We start from the raw sequence: 20907 nt of genomic DNA, 5'->3' as shown, positions 1-20907 counted from the left end.
TTAGCCTCCCAGTTGGCTTCGAGGTATGACGCTGACCTAATAAACCAGTCGTCGTATGTTCGAATCTCGACTGGGAGAGGCTGTTAGAGTCAGTAGGATCGTAGCAACTGGCCCTGCAATTGTTCTGCACTCTAACAGCTGGCTGCGAAGTCTGTCGTATAAAAACAGAAGGCCAAGTTTCGATAACGGAATGTAGCACCTAGGTTTTACTTTTTGATAGATTTAATACAAGCCTTGTTTTGCTACATTGTCCGTAAAGTTTTAAATCAAACTGTAGACTCCAGAATATTGCAGTGTAGTTGTAGTTGTGGACTATAGGCGTTTAAATGACATAGTCAAGTATAATGGAGAATACTTGTTATAATCATCTGAACGGCATCTTACGTTATTCAGGACTACGAAACTAAAAGAGATTGTTAGGCCTGTTCGCACTTACACGAAATCCCGTGCCGAATTGTCAAAACTTGCGTGAAAACAAAAGCAAAAATACATCCTTCTCTTTTTTTCTCACCCAAAAACCAAACAAATATCAGCAACTTCGTAGTCGCAAATAGCTCCCGTCCATCCGCATCCACATGCCTGTCAAACATCCGTTCAACTACCGAATTTATGGCTGTCGTCCGGTTACCCAAAAATTCAGTTCCTAAATTCATAAACATTTCTCTTTACCAACGCAGATATGTAAAGATATAGCACTCACATGATCAAAATACGAACAATTCTTCTCATCGAAAAACTTCATATATGTTAGTAATGTTTTTTTTTTATTTTTTTCAGGTTCAATGCCTTTGTCGGTCATAGGCAGTATGATCGACAGAGAAACTATTTTCAATAATTTAAACCTAAAGCCACTACCCACAAATATTATGTTCAGTAATAATACAGGATATAGTGAATTGATCTGTTCCACCTACGGCTCTTCACAAATAGATATCTCGTGGATTTTGAAAGACGGCAGTATCGCTGGAAATATCATCGGATTAAGGTATTTCGTTACATTATTGTACTCTTTTGTATTACAAAGTGTAATTTTACAGTAATGGAGTATTTTACGGTTTCGTCACTAAATGAGAATGACATTAGCTGGGGCCCGTATGTGTAGGGCTTAGAAGGGAGCAAAGAGTGGAGGAGAGAATCAGGGAGTTTGGAATTTAATATTGTTGATATTATTCCTACTGCAAGCAGCTTCAGCGAAGGGCCTCAGCTAATGTCAATGGCTAATGTGTTGTGCAAAATACTCTATTTTGATGCTTTTACTTTTACACAGACGCTTTACAAAAAACATTCTTTCCAAAAGACTAACAACTCTGCCAAAAAAAAGAGATAGTACCGAGTGAAAGTTAAGCTAACGTATGCTAGTGTGTGTACATTTGAATTTGGATGCACATAAACTTGTATACAATCCATTGCCGCGCTTGCACATACATATTTACTTCAAATACCACATTTAAAACATTAAACCTAAAACTAAAATCACATTAAAACTAAAAAGTTGAATATTTAATAAAAAATTTAAAATTTTAAAATTTTTTGTTGACATGTTAAAAGTAACAATAAGTACTACTGTTCCTGTTTCATGACGGGCCAATGAAAAGCAAATAAGTTATAATATTTTGAAAATTTCATGTTTTGCCTTTCTACTATATAAATATATAGTATAAAGGTATAGAAATCACTTGGAAAACCGAAAATGGAAAGAAGGTCCTGCGGGCCGAATGTTATATACCATTCGACTCAGTTTCGAAAACTGAGCATTTTCTGTGTGTGTGTATGTATGTGTGTGTGTGTGTGTGTGTGTGTGTGTGTGTGTGTGTGTGTGTGTGTGTGTGTGTGTGTGTGTGTGTGTGTGTGTGTGTGTGTGTGTGTGTGTGTGTGTGTGTGTGTGTGTGTGTGTGTGTGTGTGTGTGTGTGTGTGTGTGTGTGTGTGCGTGTGTGTGTGTGTGTGTGTGTGTGTGTGTGTGTGTGTGTGTGTGTGTGTGTGTGTGTGTGTGTGTGTGTGTGTGTGTGTGTATGTAACGCTTTCAATCTCACTCACTTTTCTCGGAGATGGCTAGACCGATTTTAATGTTCTTAGTGTCAAATGAAAGGTCTAGGTGTCCCATTGGTCGCTATTGAATTTCATACTGATCGGACTTTTAGTTCAAAAGTTATGTATAAAAATACGAAAAATATGGGACTTCATTATCTCATAGATCCCTTAACCGATTTGAATAAAATTGATTGCATATGAAAGAGGAGCCTTACAAACCCTTAACTTCCAAATTTCATGACGATTGGACTTGTAGTTTGAAAGTTACATGAAGAAATGTGAAAAAATAGTATTTAAAACCTATTTTTGTAACATTTAAGAATTAATTCAATGAAAAACATCACACATTTTATTATTATTTGAAAATTACTGCTGAGATCTATCAAATGAAACCGAGTTATTGAAAATCGGACGGTTCATTCAAAAGTTATTCAAACTTTAACACTTAAGCACCGTATATTAAACCGTTAAAACGTGTGAAATCAAAACATATCAATCAAATGTTGATTGTATTCAATGTGTGCAATGTATGTATGTATGTATGTATGTATGTATGTATGTATGTTTTTTTTTTTTTTTTTTTTTTTTTTTTAAGTGAGGAAACGCTCTATGCCTGGCACACTAATGATGGTATTCATCACGTGGCACGGTGTGGGACTCTAACCCACTAAAAACCTCACTGCTCCTAGCTCAAAATCCCCCCGGGACCGCTACAAGGCGACTACTTCGGGGAGAGGCTGTGCTTATGCACTGCTCCAATAACGACGCACCTGCTACCCATCGAGACGTGAACCGATTTGGGAGAGCCTGTCATCATAACGTGCACCCCATCACGGCCACCCTCGCGGGGTATTGCTACCCGTCGAGACGTGTACTGATTGGGAAGTGCTCTTCACCATAACTGTATGTAACTGTAATGTATGTATGTAACTGTAATGTATGTATGTATGTATGTATGTATGTATGTATGTATGTATGTATGTATGTATGTATGTATGTATGTATGTATGTATGTATGTATGTATGTATGTATGTATGTATGTATGTATGTATGTATGTATGTATGTATGTATGTATGTATGTATGTATGTATGTATGTATGTATGTATGTATGTATGTATGTATGTATGTATGTATGTATGTATGTATGTATGTATGTATGTATGTATGTATGTATGTATGTGATGACAATTTGCTATGAAATTCAAGAAAAGTGAGAAACATGTCAATAGTCTGAAGTTTTTGAAGCCTCTTAGTGGAATACGAACTCTGAAATAAAAGAAAACAAATTTTTACCTACTAAACTGCCCATGGATGCATAGTTGACGTAAAAACCAAAATGACCAAAATGTACTTTTTCGGTCCTACGCACTCTTAACTATGTTGTTCACATGCCCAATACTCAAACAACATATGTTTGTTCGAAAATATTCGAGAAATTTAGGAAAATTGAGTTACTCTGCTATTGGTTTCACGTAATGCTAATGGTTGACGTAATTTCCTGCATAATCAATCAGCATAGTAACCTATTTGTTTTTGTAGCTTGACGCCAAGTTATGGGAATAATCGTTCAAAAACCAGTCTGTTTATTCACATAAACTGGCGTTCGCATTTTTCAAACACAATAAATGAGGATTGAATCATGAAACCCCATCAGTTCTCTTTTGATTAATAAACTCTACTAAATAGACAGATTATTCGTTTGAAAAAGTTTATAGCAAAGATTATATGGCTTTATTTCACGATAAAAATGCTTTTTCTCAACAATCATGGTGCTGGTCGTTACGTCGACTATGCATCCATGGGCAGTAAATTCCACTATTTAATATTTATTCGCGACAGATACGTATACGCTTTGAAATAAGACACTGATGAAGCCTGCACGTCGTAGGCGAACTACGTATCTGTCGCAAATAAATATTAAATAGTGGGATTCAATCGAAAAGTTTTTTCTTTTCTTTTTTAGATTTCAATAGTCATTTTCTTCATTTGCTGTTACTCACTATTGTACAAGAAAAGCAAAAAGCGGAGAAAAGCAGTTAATTTAAGTATATAAGTACATATAGTGGTGTATAGGATCAAAATACTAGTGAGTTGATTTTTCCAAATAAATTTAAACAAATTTCATACAAATTTTGCGCATTAATAGATGCTCTTTTCAATCCATAGATACTAGAGCTTAGAAATGTTATATGAAGAATAGGAAGTAAACGGTGCACGGTAGTAATTTTGTAAGATTTGTTTTCGTTAGTGACATTTTAAAGGACAGATGTGTTATGTCATGTATCATATTTTATTAATAAATCAAAAATGACAAGCACTGGAAATCATATTGATCATATTTCTCATTCTCAAGCATGTTTATGGCGCAGTTTTTGCACTATTTTTCGACCTCATCTTGTTTTCCTAACCCTCTAACGTTGTAAAAACGATGTGATCAAGTTAATGACTATCTTTTCATAAAAGTACATTCAAAAGAAGCTTAAGTTTTGATTTTCATGCAAAAATAATTATCTGAAGGAGCGCCAGCTAAGAAAAAAGTGAAGTATAATAATATTTTTTCTGAACTCTTGTTTTTCAAAGATGCTAACTTTCGAACGCATGGTGTTAATATCAAAATATCAAAAAAATCTGCCCCAAAAAACCACTAAAAAAACCACTCAAAAAAAAAATATCAAAAAATCTGCTATGAACACATATTTCATATTGTCAGTTCGAAACAAGTTTCGTATGTGGCTCTGAAACCCGAAAGTTAAGGCCAACCGATTATAAAACTAAATAAGGTGTTCATCAAATAACATAAATGACGCTTAATGTATTTACGCACCCAAGGAAAGAAAATATAATTATTCTACGCAATACGTTGTGAATTTTTCTGGCAAATAAGGATTTTGAGGAATACGGAACGGATATTTAAAAATATAGTAAAGTTAATCATAGATGTTCCTGAGAAATTAAATAATGATTATTGTGGCAGTAGAAAGGCTAGGTCACGCCGCTAGGTGGATTAATTCGGTTTTTTTTATCTGTATGTATGTATGTATGTATGGGGGTAGCCACCATCACCTCAAGGGTTTCCCATTGTATGCCAGTAGAATTACTGCAGAATCGAATTTATCTACCTAGCAACTTTCATGTCAATGCTCTTCGTGTAGGACCAAAAGGGGTTGGGTGGATCTATAAGCAATGTCGCTTATATGATTCCACGGGATATAAGACATTCCTTCCAGCATAGATTTCCGGTTTCTAGATACATAACTTATCTTGGGTGATGATTTGTGTGCTAGAAGGGCGCGTCAAAATCCTGTCCAACCTTATATAACTTGGGCTGGTTACCACATCCCTCATCCAGTCTTCGATTCATTCGATACCCTGATGCTCCTTTCCCTTTACGATAATGATGGTATATGGCAATGTAATAAAATATGTGTTATATGAATATACATTATATGAAGATATATACCTATGCAAAAATAGAACAATCTCACCAGCAGTACTTCGAATGGAATAGAGTTGCATCATTTGAGTTTACATGAATGCTTCCATAATTAATTTAATTTTTTCTTCTGGTATCCATGAGCATTCTTTAAACTTTCTTCGGCTCTAGTTTTCACTGACAGTAGGAGGTGCTTGCTCTAGGAGCTAAAACGAAACAAATCATTAAAATAACTTATGTTAAGCTTACCTACTAACAAGGTCGTCCGGCTCAGCCATCATCCAAGCCCGCAGTGTTGAGATCAGGCAGCCGGGAACCACCCATCATCGCATCTCCTAGATTGGCTACTCAATAGAGCATTACCGGGTAAGGCCATGTGGAGGCGATAGGTAGAGGCTTGGGATGGTTGGACACTTCCTCATTTGCCTTCCCCATTTCATACCCTTGAAAATTTCATGTTTTACCTTTGTTATACTATAATAAAGGTTTAGGAACTGGTCGAAAAACACGAAATTGATCCGAGGTCCGAGCCACATATATCAATCGATAGGGTTCGACGAACTGAGCAGTGTGTGTGTGTGTGTGTGTGTGTGTGTGTGTGTGTGTGTGTGTGTGTGTGTGTGTGTGTGTGTGTGTGTGTGTGTGTGTGTGTGTGTGTGTGTGTGTGTGTGTGTGTGTGTGTGTGTGTGTGTGTGTGTGTGTGTGTGTGTGTGTGTGTGTGTGTGTGTGTGTGTGTGTGTGTGTGTGTGTGTGTGTGTGTGTGTGTGTGTGTGTGTGTGTGTGTGTGTGTGTGTGTGTGTGTGTGTGTGTGTGTGTGTGTGTGTGTGTGTGTGTGTGTGTGTGTGTGTGTGTGTGTGTGTGTGTGTGTGTGTGTGTGTGTGTGTGTGTGTGTGTGTGTGTGTGTGTGTGTGTGTGTGTGTGTGTGTGTGTGTGTGTGTGTGTGTGTGTGTGTGTGTGTGTGTGTGTGTATGTATGTGCGGGGCGCAACTTTTCTATCGCCTGTTTCTCGGAAATGGCTGAACCGATTTGTTTGCTATTACTTTTGTTTGAAAGGTATTATTGCCTACTAGATCAGTATTGAGTTGTTTCGTGATACGATGTTTCGTTTAAAAGTTATAAGCAAAAATGTGAAAATTACGTGACACGATTTTCTCCGGAAGCAAATGACCGATTTCAACGATCTGGGTATCGAATGAAAGCTCTTGTTAACGCTAATTTTTTCGGGTAAATTTTATTGAAAACAAAAAAGTAGTTTAAAAGTTATGCTTAAAAACCTGTTTTGACAAGGTAATAATTATCGCCTGTTGATGACCTGTTTTGACAAGGTAATAATTATCGCCGGTTTAGATGACTAAACCGATTTAGGCGCTATTAGTCTCATTTGAAAAGTAACATAACCTAATAGATCCCCATTGATTTGTTTTTTTGATTGGACGTTTAATTTGAAAGTTATGAGTATTTGAATACAACACATTAAAATTTACAATAATTTATAACGATTTCATCTAAGATGATTTATCTAGTTTGAATTACTTTGGCATCAAATTAGAGATTTTAATGCTGCAAATATATCTGCAAAATTTCAGAAGAACCGGTTTTGTCGATCAAAAGATATTAACCCTCCAACACTCGCGCCAACTTTTGTAATACGGTTACTCGCGCGCACAATGGCCCAAAGCCAAAAAGAAATGCGCACTAGAATTTTGACTGGGAAAACTTGGTTTTAGGTTTATGGAACCTTCGGAAGAATTTTTTGAAATTGAAAGTTCTATCGTCTGGTGCAGTTTAAATTTTGATTAATCCCCCTAAAAGTGAAATAAAAAAATTTTTTTTCTTCAGTTTCAATGATGTGTTGATGTGTTCTGCAAAGTTTTAGAACATATTATTACAAGAAATTTTGTTGAATACAGTAACCTTCTATCTATTCAGCGAAGATAGAAAAATCTTATTCATTGTATATGAATTTGCAAAATCAGTTTTATTCTATTTTAGCTCTTTTTGTAATTGTTGTATGACTTTTTCATGTATTACAAAATTGTATAAATATTAAAAATACACAACTTTGATGAATGTGTTTGTTTGTTTAGGTACTGTAGAACTTTGATTAAAACAAATGCCTTAATTTTGACCCCGAATGACTCGACTACCTACAGATACATTTTAAACATTTTATATTTGCTGATATTTTTGCTGCATACAGACACCATTTTTTCATATGAAGAAACGAGAGAAAATTCCAGGGCCAATCGCGGTACACCTCACATGCTGATTGCTTCGTTTCTGTGATGTCGGTTTATGTTTCCCAACAATTTAAAGTATTAATGCATTGAATAATTATGAGGTTTTGCTCATAATAAGTTAATTGAAGTATATACGTTAATTAAACAGCGATTTGTAACTTTATAACAATATTGAATTCAAAAACCTACACGTGTTGTACAAAATGCAACAGCGTGAGTAACCGAAGGTTAATAAAAATTGATGAAATTTATTCAAGAAAACTTTATTGATCAAAATCAAAATCAATCAATCAAAATCAATCAAAAAGAATGGCATTACAGAAATTCATGCGAAGTTCAAAAACTCTAAACTAGACTTTTACTACGCAATGTATATGTTAAAGAATAATATTTCCTCTTACAACTTTTACTCAAACTAGTAGCAACCAACTTACCCTTACTCAATAATTTCATGAAAAAAAGGATCTATCAAAATTTATAGGTGCTGTTATTTTGTTCAAATTTTGTAAACTTAATTTCCAAAAATTTTATGAAAACCAACGCACTACGCAACGTTAACCAATAGATGAATTATGTTCCCAAGACGTGTCGATTTCTCAAATAGCAAGTAAGACCGTGTAACAAAGGTTCCTTTCACCACTAGGTGGATTAAATCGGGTTTTTTGTCTGCACCAAAAATAATTTTTTACAGTGTATAGCTTTTTTTAAAGATTTTTTAACATTTGTTAAGGCATATCGTAATGTAGAGACGACCAACTGCTAGAATCCATAAAATCTGCTTGACCAGTTCAATTAATTAATTTCGGAATCCGGTCGCGCGAATCGATAAATGAGCCGTTCCGAATTATAGTGGTCTATTGACCATTTTTGTCAAAAATGACATTTTTGCATAAATCGCATCTTTTTGCATAGAGTGTGTGTGTGTGTATACCGTGGACCCTCATTCGTTTGACCGTTTTTATTCTGAACACTTTTTAATTTGAATCCCGCTGGTTTGCACGATGTGCAAATTAAAAATGGTTCAAATGTCATTCTCAACATGGCATCATTTGCCTTCGCAGACAATGCACATAGACACGATTTGTTTGTACTGATCTAGCGTGTTTAATCCTAGTTTAATCAGTGTCACATTTCGTTTCCCAACGATTACGATAGAAATCCGATCGGAGAACAACATATTCGCTGCTTGCAACTAACAACTATACGAGACTAAATCAAACCACCAAAACAATAACAAAGAGCAGGGCGGCCAGTTCATACAAGTTTTAGCATATTGAGGGTTGCTAGTTGTTCAAATTAAAAACGAACCCCGTTAGTTTGCATGAGGAATCATTCAAACGAACGGGGGTCCACTGTACTATCTATATCCCACAGTCCAGCAGTGATATTATGAAAAAAAGGTAACTGCAGTGATGGGTAGCCCATGCAATTATCTTAGTTTCGGGTTATAGATGGTGTTAGCTTTACTGACTATCCAAAGACCCATGAAGAATGACTGAGTACTTGCAGCGCATTCCGGAATCATTTTATAGTCAGCAAGCCCCGCCAGAAGGTAATGAGCAGTTCCACGTGAAATAGGAAAATAACAAAATTTGAACCTTTCTGATTTAAATGAAACTTTACAAACGTGTTTGATAGGAGGAAATATGCACCTTCCACAAGTTTTGGCGCCGTTTTGATTCAAGACTCATTTTTTAAAAGGGCGTATTTATTTTCATATGTATTATGTTTGAAAGATTGTATCTCGAAAACTGTCGATTTTACAAAAAATATGTCTAAACAAAAGTTGTAGAAAATTGATTTCTGAACATAAATTTCTAATATTAATTCAACAAACGCAAGCATCCCACGATAATATATTAACTTATTTTACCAAATTCCACACTTGATAATTACAGAGAAATTCTACCAAATGGGACATTGTATTTTTTTCCCTTCGCTGCTCATCTATATCGGACGGATGTGCATGACACAACTTATCGATGCAGGGCTACAATTGATCACTATACTATACTAAGTGCTGATATAAAAGTTCGAGCAAGTAAAGTAAAATACAATTATTCGCACTATGTGAACATTCACGTTTCATTTTTAGTTGTACGTCAAACATACGACATTAAAGTTACAACCAATGATGTTGGCCTTGGAAGTACAGCATTCCTTCAATGCAATATTTCACCACATGTACGTGAGTTTGTTTATGTGACGGCGTGGTATCGTGATAAAGAAATGCTTCCTGCAGACCGCTCGGATTTCGGTAAGAACTCGCTAATGTTATATTTATCTTGTTATTCACTGTTGTTGTTATTTCATATATAGGAATGCGATACTTAGTTACATCTCCCAGTGGTGACTTATGTCTACGAATTGTTAACATAGGTGACAGGCAGAAACAGTTTTCTTGTGCGACAACCGACGTGCTGACTGGTGAAACAAAAATCAGCGACCCTGTATATCTAACTATCACAGGTAATGTATTTTTTGTTTATAGTTTTAATTATTAAAACTTTAAAACAATGACTGATAAGCCTCGAAGTCTAGAGGCACCTGCTGCAGGTTGAGACAAGCTGCAGAATGTGAAAATTCGATAATTTTTAAATGAATGTAGGGTAAGGGCACTATAATTCGACTTATGAAACCAACGTACGACTAACAAATTGCAGTATATCGTCCGAATAGCGTGCGCTATTGCTTGGATGACTATGGGGTGTGCTTGGATGGATTTTAACGATTAATCTAAAAGTTCTTGTTCACACACTTATTTTCCGATCCATGCTCTTTGATTTCACTAAAAAACGATTATTAAAAGCATTTTAATGAAATTACGAGGCTGACTTTTGTAGTGTCCGTCTCGGTTGCCTCCGACCGAGCCCTCAGGAACACGGAACAACAACGTCCGCTAACGTCTACGTTCGTCCAAAAACTGACGCGCTCGTTTCGGGTACGATATTAATACTCTCATAGTCTCATATCCGTGCGTCTCTTTTCGGGCGATCTTAGATCTCCCTCTTTATCGTACTATTCGCTATGTAGGCACAAATCGATATCTTGTACAGTCAACTTTCGCTAATAGCACTAAACTCTTAGCCCACTTAGTGAAAGACTTTCGTTAATTGGGCTGAGTTGTCGAAACCAAGGGATACATTGATTGTTTTTGTCGAAATCGTCGCAGCAAGGTTTATAAAAATATATACACTTCTTAAACACGGAATCAAAGTTAAACCACAGACAAACAGACATAACTCTTGGAAGAAAAATCAACAAAAATTATCGTACCTCACATTTAGCCGGAACACTAGCACCATCTATGATCGACATTCCCAAATATCAAATAGCAATATGGGTATCCCTCGAAGTAGCAAGTATTTTTTATAGGGAATTCCCCTTCTTTCGTCAAAAAGCGCCACTTTGACCAAAATGGAGACATTCCCAACTAAGCCCAAATTTGAAATGACGGTTTAATCGGTACGATGAATGGAAAACGAGTGTTATGTCTGTTTGTCTGTGGTTAAACTTAATCTTTTCGTTGTTGAAATGTATTTCTAGATTGTTTTATTGTGCTTTTATTGTGCTTCCCGAGGAAATATTTCGTTTTTCAGCTTTATAAAGTTGTGCGCAAAGGTAAATCATGTATTATTGACAGTGTAAGTTTTCTATGTTTTATGCTCTTATTGTTTGCTTAGATAACTTTTGTTTTGTTCTATTACATACAGACTTACAAACAACACAGTTACAATGTCTTACGTTAACCGAATATGATAAAATTTAAATGCTGATTGCGTTTGTAAAAATTTGTTCATGTTTGAACGGGCAAACACGAAGCAAGCTACCCTAGCATTCAGCTGATGAGCGAGAGAGAAATATTGTTGCTTTTCTCATCACTCTTGCGTTGACAGTTTCTTACGAGATTTCGTGTGAGTGTAAAAGAGATACTTTGACTGCGAGCAACCAGAACAGAGCTGCGCGCAACTGTTAGGCGCACAACTAAACCTACGAAAGAAAAATTTTAGATAATAATCGCAATAAATAGAATTTCATACGACAATGTTAACATATATTGGCATTTTTAACTATTTCACCATGATGCTAATGAATAGCATGGCCAAACTTAAAAATGATCAGATAACGATATGATGCAACTGTGTTCCATTTAATTAATTTTAATATTTTCTAAATAAATAATTTTCTGTGTTTGAAATAATGCATACAAGAGCCCCACGGAAGAAAAAATACACTGTCAGAAATGACGTTTGACTTCGTTTTAGATGGGCTATAGCCCAATTAACGGGAGCCCGATTAAAACGTAGCCCACTTAAAGATAGCCCAATAAACGAAAGTGGATTGTACTCTCATGGAACTGTCATATGGAAAGTTTGTGAAGATTTGGTGCAAAGTTTTGTCTATTCTTTTCACTCTTTAACAAACCTGTGCACCGACTTCACAAATAGAACAAACTTGGGAAGGTGGCAGCACCGTTTCGCGCACATGGCGAATTCATTTCACGAAGTTTGTGAGAGAAGAGTCTCGAGCAGGCGTATGAAACTGAAGGGTAAAGAAAGTATAATCTATACCTATAAAGAAGGATTTCTGTCTGTCTGTCTGCCTGTCTGTCTGTCTGTCTGTCTGTCTGTCTGTCTGTCTGTCTGTCTGTCTGTCTGTCCGTATGTTCCTTATAGAATCGAAAACTACTGAACCAATCGGCATTAAAATATGCATGTAGAGGTTTTTTGGGGCCAGGAAAGGTTTTAGTGATGGTTAGAAACCCCTCCCCCCACTAAGAGGGGGGGCTCCCATACAAATGAAACACAAATTTCTGCATAACTCGACAACTAATCAAGCAAACAGAACCAAATTTGGCATGTGGGTGTTTTCGGTGACAAGAATTTATTCTATAGTAAATTGAGACCCCTCTCCTCTTTATAAGGGGAATTATAACTCCTCTCCTCTTTAAAAGGGGGGGCTTCCATTCAAATTTCCTCATAACTCGAGAACTAATCAAGCAAATGGAACAAAATTTGGCATGTGAAAGTTTTCGAGGGCAAGAATATTTTCTATGGTGAATAAGGACCCCTCCCCACTTTAAGAGGGGGGGCTCCTATACAAACTAAATACAAATTTCCTCATAACTCGAGAACTAATCAAGCAAATGGAACCAAATTTGGCACGTGGGTGTTTTTGGAGACAAAATTTTTTTCTATGATGAATTGGGACCCCTCCCCACTTTAGGAAGGGGGGCTCCTATACAAATGAAATGCAAATTTCCTCATAACTCGAGAATTAATCAAGCAAATGGAACCAAATTTGGCATGTGAAAGTTTTCTAGGGTATGAATATTTTCTATGGTGAATTAGATCCCCTCCCAATTTAAGAGGGAAGGCTCCTATACAAACGAAATACAAATTTCCTCATAACTCGAGAACTAATCAAGCAAATGGAACCAAATTTGGCACGTGGGTGTTTTTGGAGACAAAATTTTTTTCTATGATGAATTGGGACCCCTCCCCACTTTAGGAAGGGGGGCTCCTATACAAATGAAATGCAAATTTCCTCATAACTCGAGAATTAATCAAGCAAATGGAACCAAATTTCGCATGTAAAAGTTTTCTAGGGCGTGAATATTTTCTATGGTGAATTAGAACACCTCCCCACTTTAAGAGGGGGGCTCCTATACAAACGAAATACAAATTTCCTCATAACTCGAGAACTAATCAAACAAATGGAACCAAATTTGGCACGTGGGTGTTTTTGGAGACAAAATTTTTTTCTATGATGAATTGGGACCCCTACCCACTTTAGGAGGGGGGGCTCCTATACAAATGAAAAACAAATTTCCTCATAACTCGAGAACTAATCAAGCAAATGGAACCAAATTTGACATGTAAGTGGTTTTGGACGCAAGATTTTTTCTATGGTGAATTGAGACCCCTCTCTTCTTTAGAAAGCGAGTTATGGCCCATCTCCCCTTTAAGAGGGTGGGCTTCCATACAAATGAAATGTAAATTTCCTCTTATCTCGAGAACTAATCAATCAAATGGAACCAAATTTGGCATGTGGGAGTTTTAGATGGCAGAAATTTTTTCTATGGTGAATTACGACTCCTTCCCCTTTTGAGAGGGGAGTTCCCATTCAAATGAAATTCAAATTTCCTTATAACTTGAGAACTAATCAAGCAAATGGAACAAAATTTGGCATGTGGGAGATTTTGGAGTCTTGAATTTATTTTACGATAGTTAGAGACCTCTCACCCCTGTGGTAGGGGGATATAGACTCTCATACAAATAAAACAGCAATTTTTGCGAAACTCAAAAACTAATCGAACTCGAGAAATTCGAGACTCTTCCATAAAACATTAGTCAATACAAGACCACAAAAACTATCTATAGTAACACTAGATCATTCAGGACGAGACGGTCGCGAGTGTTGCCGGTGACCCGCCGTCGGAAGCGCCGCCCACTGGGGGGCTAGCAAAACTCGAGATTGTGACAAAGATCATCCGAGATTCATGATTTATGTACAACACAGGTTAATTTGTGGCAATACGAAGTTTGTCGGGTCAGCTAGTCAATATATATATAGAATGCCAGTGTCGCTGGTGTTTCATGGATATTTTGGTGGCAAACATGTTGGTGGTTCGTGTCTTGGATACGGGAACAACATTGTCAAATCGCCCAATAGAAAATTTTCCTACCGACGAAATACCCCAAAACGACCAATTCGGGTGGTTTATTCTACGTGATTTACGGAAAAGCAGAAGGATTTTTTATTGGGTTGCCTTTTCAGTTTGACAATGAGATTCTCGTTTCGACTCGAGCACTCACACATATGCGCATACAACGTAAATACATAATTTTCAAATGTGTGATGTTTATCGCGAGCACTGCAGCGACACTGGCATTCTATCTATACCTATAAAGAAGGATTTCTGTCTACTACTACTGAACCAATGGGCGTGAAAATTTGCATGTAGAGGTTTTTGGGGCCAGGAAAGGTTTTAGTAATGGTTAGAGACCCCTCCCCCCACTAAGAGGGGGGGCTCCCATACAAATGAAACACAAATTTCTGCATAACTCGAGAACTAATCAAGCAAATAGAACCAAATTTGGCATGTGGGTGTTTTCGGTGACAAGAATTTATTCTAGGGTAATTTGAGACCCCTCCCCTCTTTATAAGGGGAATTATAACTCCTCTTCCCTTTAAGAGGGGGGGGGGGGGTTTCCATACAAATTTCCTCATAACTCGAGAACTAATCAAACAAATGGAACCAAATTTGGCATGTGAAGGTTTTCTAGGGCAAGAAAAATTTCTATGTTGAATTAGGACCCCTCCTCACTCTAAGAGGGGGGGCTCCTGTACAAATGAAATACCAATTTCCTCATAACTCGAGAACTAATCAAGCAAATGGAACCAAATTTGGCATGTGTATGTTTTTGAAGACAAAATTTTTTTCTATGAGGAATTGGGACCCCTCCCCACTTTAAGAGGGGGGGGGGCTCCTATACAAACGAAATACAAATTTCCTTATAACTCGAGAGCTAATCCAGCAAATGCAACCAAATTTGGCATGTAGGTGTTTTTGGAGGAAAGAATGTTTTTTATGATGAATAAGAACCTCTCCCCACTTTAGGAGGGGGGGCTCCTATACAAATGAAATACAAATTTCCTCATAACTCGAGAACTAATCAAGCAAATAGAACCAAATTTGGCATGTGGGTGTTTTCGGTGACAAGAATTTATTCTATGGTAAATTGAGACCCCTCCCTCTTTATAAGGGGAATTGTAACTCCTCTCCCCTCTAAGCCCCCTCTTAGAGGGGAGAGGAGTTACAATTCCCCTTATAAAGAGGGAGGAGACCCCCTGGCTTCCATACAAATTTCCTCATAACTCGAGAACTAATCAAGCAAATGGAACCAACTTTGGCATGTGAAGGTTTTCTAGGGCAAGAAAATTTTCTACGGTGAATTAGGACCCCTCCCCACTCTAAGAGGGGGGGCTCCCATACAAATGAAATACAAATTTCCTTATAATTTGAGTACTAATCAAGCAAATGGAACCAAATTTAGCATGTAGGAGATTTTTGAGTCTTGAATTTATTTTATGATAGTTAGAGACCTCTCACCCCTGTGGTATGGGGATATGGACTCATACAAATAAAACAGAAATTTTTGCGAAACTCAAAAACTAATCCAACTCGAGAAATTCGAGACTCTTCCATAAAACATTAATCAATAACAAGACCACAAAAACTATCTATAGTAACACTAGATCATTCAGGACGAGCCGGTCGCGAGTGTTGCCGGTGACCCGCCGTCGGAAGCGCCGCCCACTGGGGGCTTGCAAAACTCGAGAAGTGACAAAGATCATCCGAGATTCATGATTTATGTACAACACAGGTTAATTTGTGGCAATACGAAGTTTGTCGGGTCAGCTAGTATATATATATATATTGATTCTACTGTAAAGAAGCGGCTAACATCTTTTTACGCTTCCTACACGTCCGACACAAAAAGAAAAAAAGCAAAAAAGTAACTTTGTTCGAGCGCTTACCAATACACATTCATCCGAGGCTGAAGTTAGAGCGGGCTACTCACAAATACATTTGGTCCGACGCAAAGTTTGTTATGGACTAGATGAGATGTTTGCTTCACGAAAAATGTATGGGAATGACATTTGTGACAGTCGGGTGGTCTCGAGTCACACAATGTATGTTCGTTCTCTCGTTCTTTCGAACTTCGGGATGCCGTATGTATGTATGAGATTTAGTTGCACTGAAACAAATGATTCAATCGATCTAGATTCATTACTCGCTAATTTATTTAGCCTGGCATGTTCCCTACAACTTTTTTTTAAGTTCGTTGTACCGTACTTAAATCCGTCCATTAAAGTAGTTTCCTTCGTCCGAACCAAAAATCGCAACAATGTTTATGAAATTAGTGCGCATTTATTTGTTTACGACAAATGTCATGATGCAAAAATTTGTACCGTGGACCCCCGTTCGTTTGACCGTTTTTAATCTGAACACTTTTTAATTTGAACCCCGTTGGTTTGCACGACGTGCAAATTAAAAATGGTTCAAACGTCATACTCAATATGACATCATTTGCTTATGCAGACAATGCACATAAACACGATTTATTTGTGCTGATCTAGCGTGTTTAATCTGTTTCACATTGCGTTTTCCCAACGTTTATGGTAGAAATCTGATCGGAGAATGAATATTCGCTGCTTTCAACTGCCAACTGAATCAAACCAAAACTAACCCCGTTAGTTTGCATGAGGAATCGTTCAAACGAACGGGGGTCCACTGTACTGATCAGGCAAGGTTTTGCCGAACAACGACAATGTGTTGCGTGCGCTACTTTCATTTATATTCGCTATGTCTTGTACTCTCATGGAACTGCCATATGGAAAGTTTGTGAAGATTTGGTGCAAAGTCGTGTCTATCCTTTTTACTCTTTAACAAACCTGTGCACAGACTTCACAAATAGAACAAACTTGGGAAGGTGGCAGCACAGTTTCGCGCACATAGCGAATTATACTAGCTGACCCGACAAACTTCGTATTGCCTCAAATTAAACTGTGTTGTAAATAAATCGTGAACCTCGTGAACATTTGTCACAATCTCGAGATTAGCAAGTTTCTGAGGAGCTCAACCATAAATGATTCATTTTGGTAGTTGGGTAACTACGAATGGGTAGTTTGATATACAAATTTGGAATTTTTCCTCACAGTAAAGTAGAAAACAAACCCCCCGTTGCTTAGCCAGAAAAAATTATGCGTATAGCACTTAAATATTCGCCGTGATTGTATACCATTTTGCCAAATACCATTTCGCGAAATCCCTTACGCGGAATGTACCATTTCACGGAAAACCTTTTCGTGGAAAGCACCATTTCGCAGGGGTAAACCTCTTCTTATTCGCTGTCGCTTGTTCGGATTCAACTGGAGGAAAGTGATAGAAGTCAGTAGACCTGGAAATACAAATAAACCTAGACAGAGGTAATTTCTGCGGGAAGGGGGGGGGGAGGGGTCAGATAGACAGATAGTTTTTGGTGGTCTTGTTATTGACTGTTACGTTATATGGAAGAATATTTAACTTCTAGCTCGATTAGTTTTTGAGTTACACAAAAATTTCCGTTTTATTTGTATGAGAGTCCTCATCCCCGTACCACAGGGCTGAGGGGTTTTAAACCATCAATAAATTCAGGCCTCCAAAATCCCCCACAGGCAAATTTGTTTCCTTTTGCTTGATCAGTTCTCGAGTTATGAGAAGCTTTGTATTTTATTTGTATGGGAGCCCTCCTCCTAAACAGGGGAGGGGTCGTAATTTATAAAAAAATCTTGCTTTCTAAAACCCCCATATGCCAAATTTGGTTGGATTGATTAGTTCTCGAGATAAGAGGTATTTCATTTGTATGGAAGTCCCCTCTCTTAAAGGGAAGAGGCATGGGCGTAGCCAGAAATGTTTCCTGGGGGGGGGGGGGGTTACAAAAAAAATCTGACATAGCCTAACCGTAAGGAGTTTATTCAGGAAATGGGGAATTATTTTCAGTTAAAAGCTATTTTGGTTAAAATTGAGTGTTCTTTTGACTAAAAAGATAAGATTGAAATAATAGAAACCAAATGTTAAAATTTTGCCCCCAGTTGGCATTGAGATACGTGGTATGTTCGAATCTCGGCTGGAAGAGGCTGTTAGAGTCCATCGGATCGAGGCTCTTCGAAACGCAGTGAAAGTGCTGCTAACAACTTATCTTGCAAGATTTTAAACTTCGCTCTTGAAGTGATCCGCCGAGCAGATTTCGAAACCTGTGATTTGATTTTCAGAAAAGGCAGCAAACTTCTTGGCTACTCAGGTGACTTTGATATTAAAACCAGAAACTTTGCCACTGCAGCGGCCATTTGCGCTAAACTGAAAGCGGTGGTTAGGAGGATTCGGCCTAAAATAAACGCGTCGAAGATAGAAATACATGAATGACAGAAGCTCAAACGAAACGAACGTGCTTTTTTCGCGGACGGTAATCGTTGACGGCGACGAACCAAAAATGATAGATGAGTTCGCGTATGTGGGATGGCTGATAGCCGTGGTTAACACAAATAAGAAGATCCAGCGATGTTGCTGCTCACCAATTACGGACAGCACAAATCCGCAGACGAAAGTACGATACTCACTATCCCTGACGAACTGACAGGACACATAGAAGAAAATCTTTTAAAAACCATCGTCCTACACATTTTGCTTGCACACTAGCACCCTCTGTTATGCATGTTGCGGAGTAGCTTGCATTTGCAGGGTTTTATGCTGTAGGGCTTTTACATTTGTATGGTTTCATAGTGAAAACTCGAAGCAACGCTCGCGCGCCGCGGTGTGGCTATGTTGCGAAACATGCTTTTTTGAAAAATAAGTGGTTTTCGATTGGACGATGGAATTAACGCGAGTGTCTCATCTGTTTGTCTGTGCCACTATCTTTGAACTTATCCTGTGGGTCATAAGACGAATAGTATCAGCTTTCAATGGACAGCGAAACAGGACAAATTTTCGGCAGAATAAAACACCGCATGATCGTACTTGACCATCTATATTACGCAACTAAACTATCTCGGACAACAGTATTCTATTTATACGGACGTTACATTGTTGTAATCTTCTTACATTTAACAAAGCTATTTGTCTCGCAGAGAATCCAGTAATAGATTCCGTCGCACTCAATCTCAGATAAAACAAGCGGCATATTCAAACAGGACATCGAAACTGCTTTACCCTTCGCAAAACGCTACGATCAAAAGGCATAAGCCGCCGTACGAACCCCCTACTAGACCGATAGTTTTTATAGATTTGACAATACTGATGCAGGGCATACGCGCCTTTGCGGACGACATTTGGAGGAGTACAAGCTGAAAGCTAAGAGCAGCGGAGGTGCATGAATCAAGAGTAATAGATACTGCTTTTGGGGCGAACCAACCACTGGTTGAAAGCCTCATTGAAAAAAGTTAATAAATAAATAGATTGGGGAGACGTGCATTTGGCGAAAATCGGTAAGCCACGGTGTACCGGACAGGTCGTAAGGAAAACAGTTTTCCACAACAACCCCACCGGCACCCAGAACAGAGGGACTGAACGTGCGAGATGGCTCGTTCAGTTCTAAAGTGACATTTTTTATTTTTTAAATAAAATAAACTGCGACTTTGGAGACGCCTGGGAAATGAGCGATGAGTAACCAAGAGCGAGTTGAATAGAGCTTAAAACAGTAAGAACTAACCCGGCTCTAAGCTGCTGCTGACGACGACAAGGATCGTACAACATGGCCCGTAAATATTCCTGTGCTCTAAACAGCTGGCTATGAAATTTCAAGCTAAAAAGTATAGAACAAATTTTCGTCTGGGGGGGGGTTTGAACCTCCAAACCCCCCCCCCCCCCGTCGCTACGCCCATGGGAAGAGGGGTCATAATTCCCTTTCTAAAGAGGGGAGGGGTCTCAATTTACCATAGAAAAAATTCTTGCCTCCAAAAACACCCACATGCCAAATTTGGTTCCAATTGCTTGACTAGTTCTCTAATTATGCAGAAATTTGTGTTTTATTTCCATGGAAGCCCCCACTTTTAGAAAGGAGGGGTCTCTAACTACCATAAGAACTTTCCCCGGTCCCAAAAACCCCTACATGCAAATTTTCACGCCGATCGGTTTAGTAGTTTTCGATTTTTTAAGGAACATACCGACAGACAGACAGACAGACAGAAATCCACTTTTAAACGTATAGATAAATATATTTGTTGATATATAGACAACTAGCTGACCCGACAAACTTCGTATTGCCACAAATTAACCTGTGTTGTACATAAATCATGAATCTCGGATGATCTTTGTCACTTCTCGAGTTTTGCAAGCCCCCCAGTGGGCGGCGCTTCCGACGGCGGGTCACCGGCAACACTCGCGACCGGCTCGTCCTGAATGATCTAGTGTTACTATAGATAGTTTTTGTGGTCTTGTTATTGATTAATGTTTTATGGAAGAGTCTCGAATTTCTCGAGTTGGATTAGTTTTTAAGTTTCGCAAAAATTTCTGTTTTATTTGTATGAGAGTCCATATCCCCCTACCACAGGGGTGAGAGGTCTCTAACTATCATAAAATAAATTCAAAACTCAAAAATCTCCTACATGCTAAATTTGGTTCCATTTGCTTGATTAGTACTCAAATTATAAGGAAATTT

The 20907-nt window shown here is 37.9% G+C and overlaps 1 protein-coding gene across 1 annotated transcript in view; it reads left to right on the top strand.

Annotated features, from left to right (window-relative positions):
- Positions 1 to 806: 806 nt before the first annotated feature.
- Positions 807 to 20907, top strand: part of LOC128735978 (cell adhesion molecule Dscam2) — a 468886-nt gene continuing 448785 nt past the window's right edge. The window contains exons 1-4 of the mRNA XM_053830464.1: positions 807 to 985; positions 9604 to 9746; positions 9801 to 9962; positions 10025 to 10174. Of these exons, the coding sequence (XP_053686439.1) occupies positions 807 to 985; positions 9604 to 9746; positions 9801 to 9962; positions 10025 to 10174 (634 nt within the window). The remainder of the gene's footprint in view (positions 986 to 9603; positions 9747 to 9800; positions 9963 to 10024; positions 10175 to 20907) is intronic.

This window comes from Sabethes cyaneus, chromosome 2 (genome assembly GCF_943734655.1).
Source record: "Sabethes cyaneus chromosome 2, idSabCyanKW18_F2, whole genome shotgun sequence".
Lineage (NCBI taxonomy): Eukaryota > Metazoa > Arthropoda > Insecta > Diptera > Culicidae > Sabethes > Sabethes cyaneus.
Note: the sequence above shows the minus strand (reverse complement) of the source record. Positions and strands in the feature narration are given on the sequence as shown.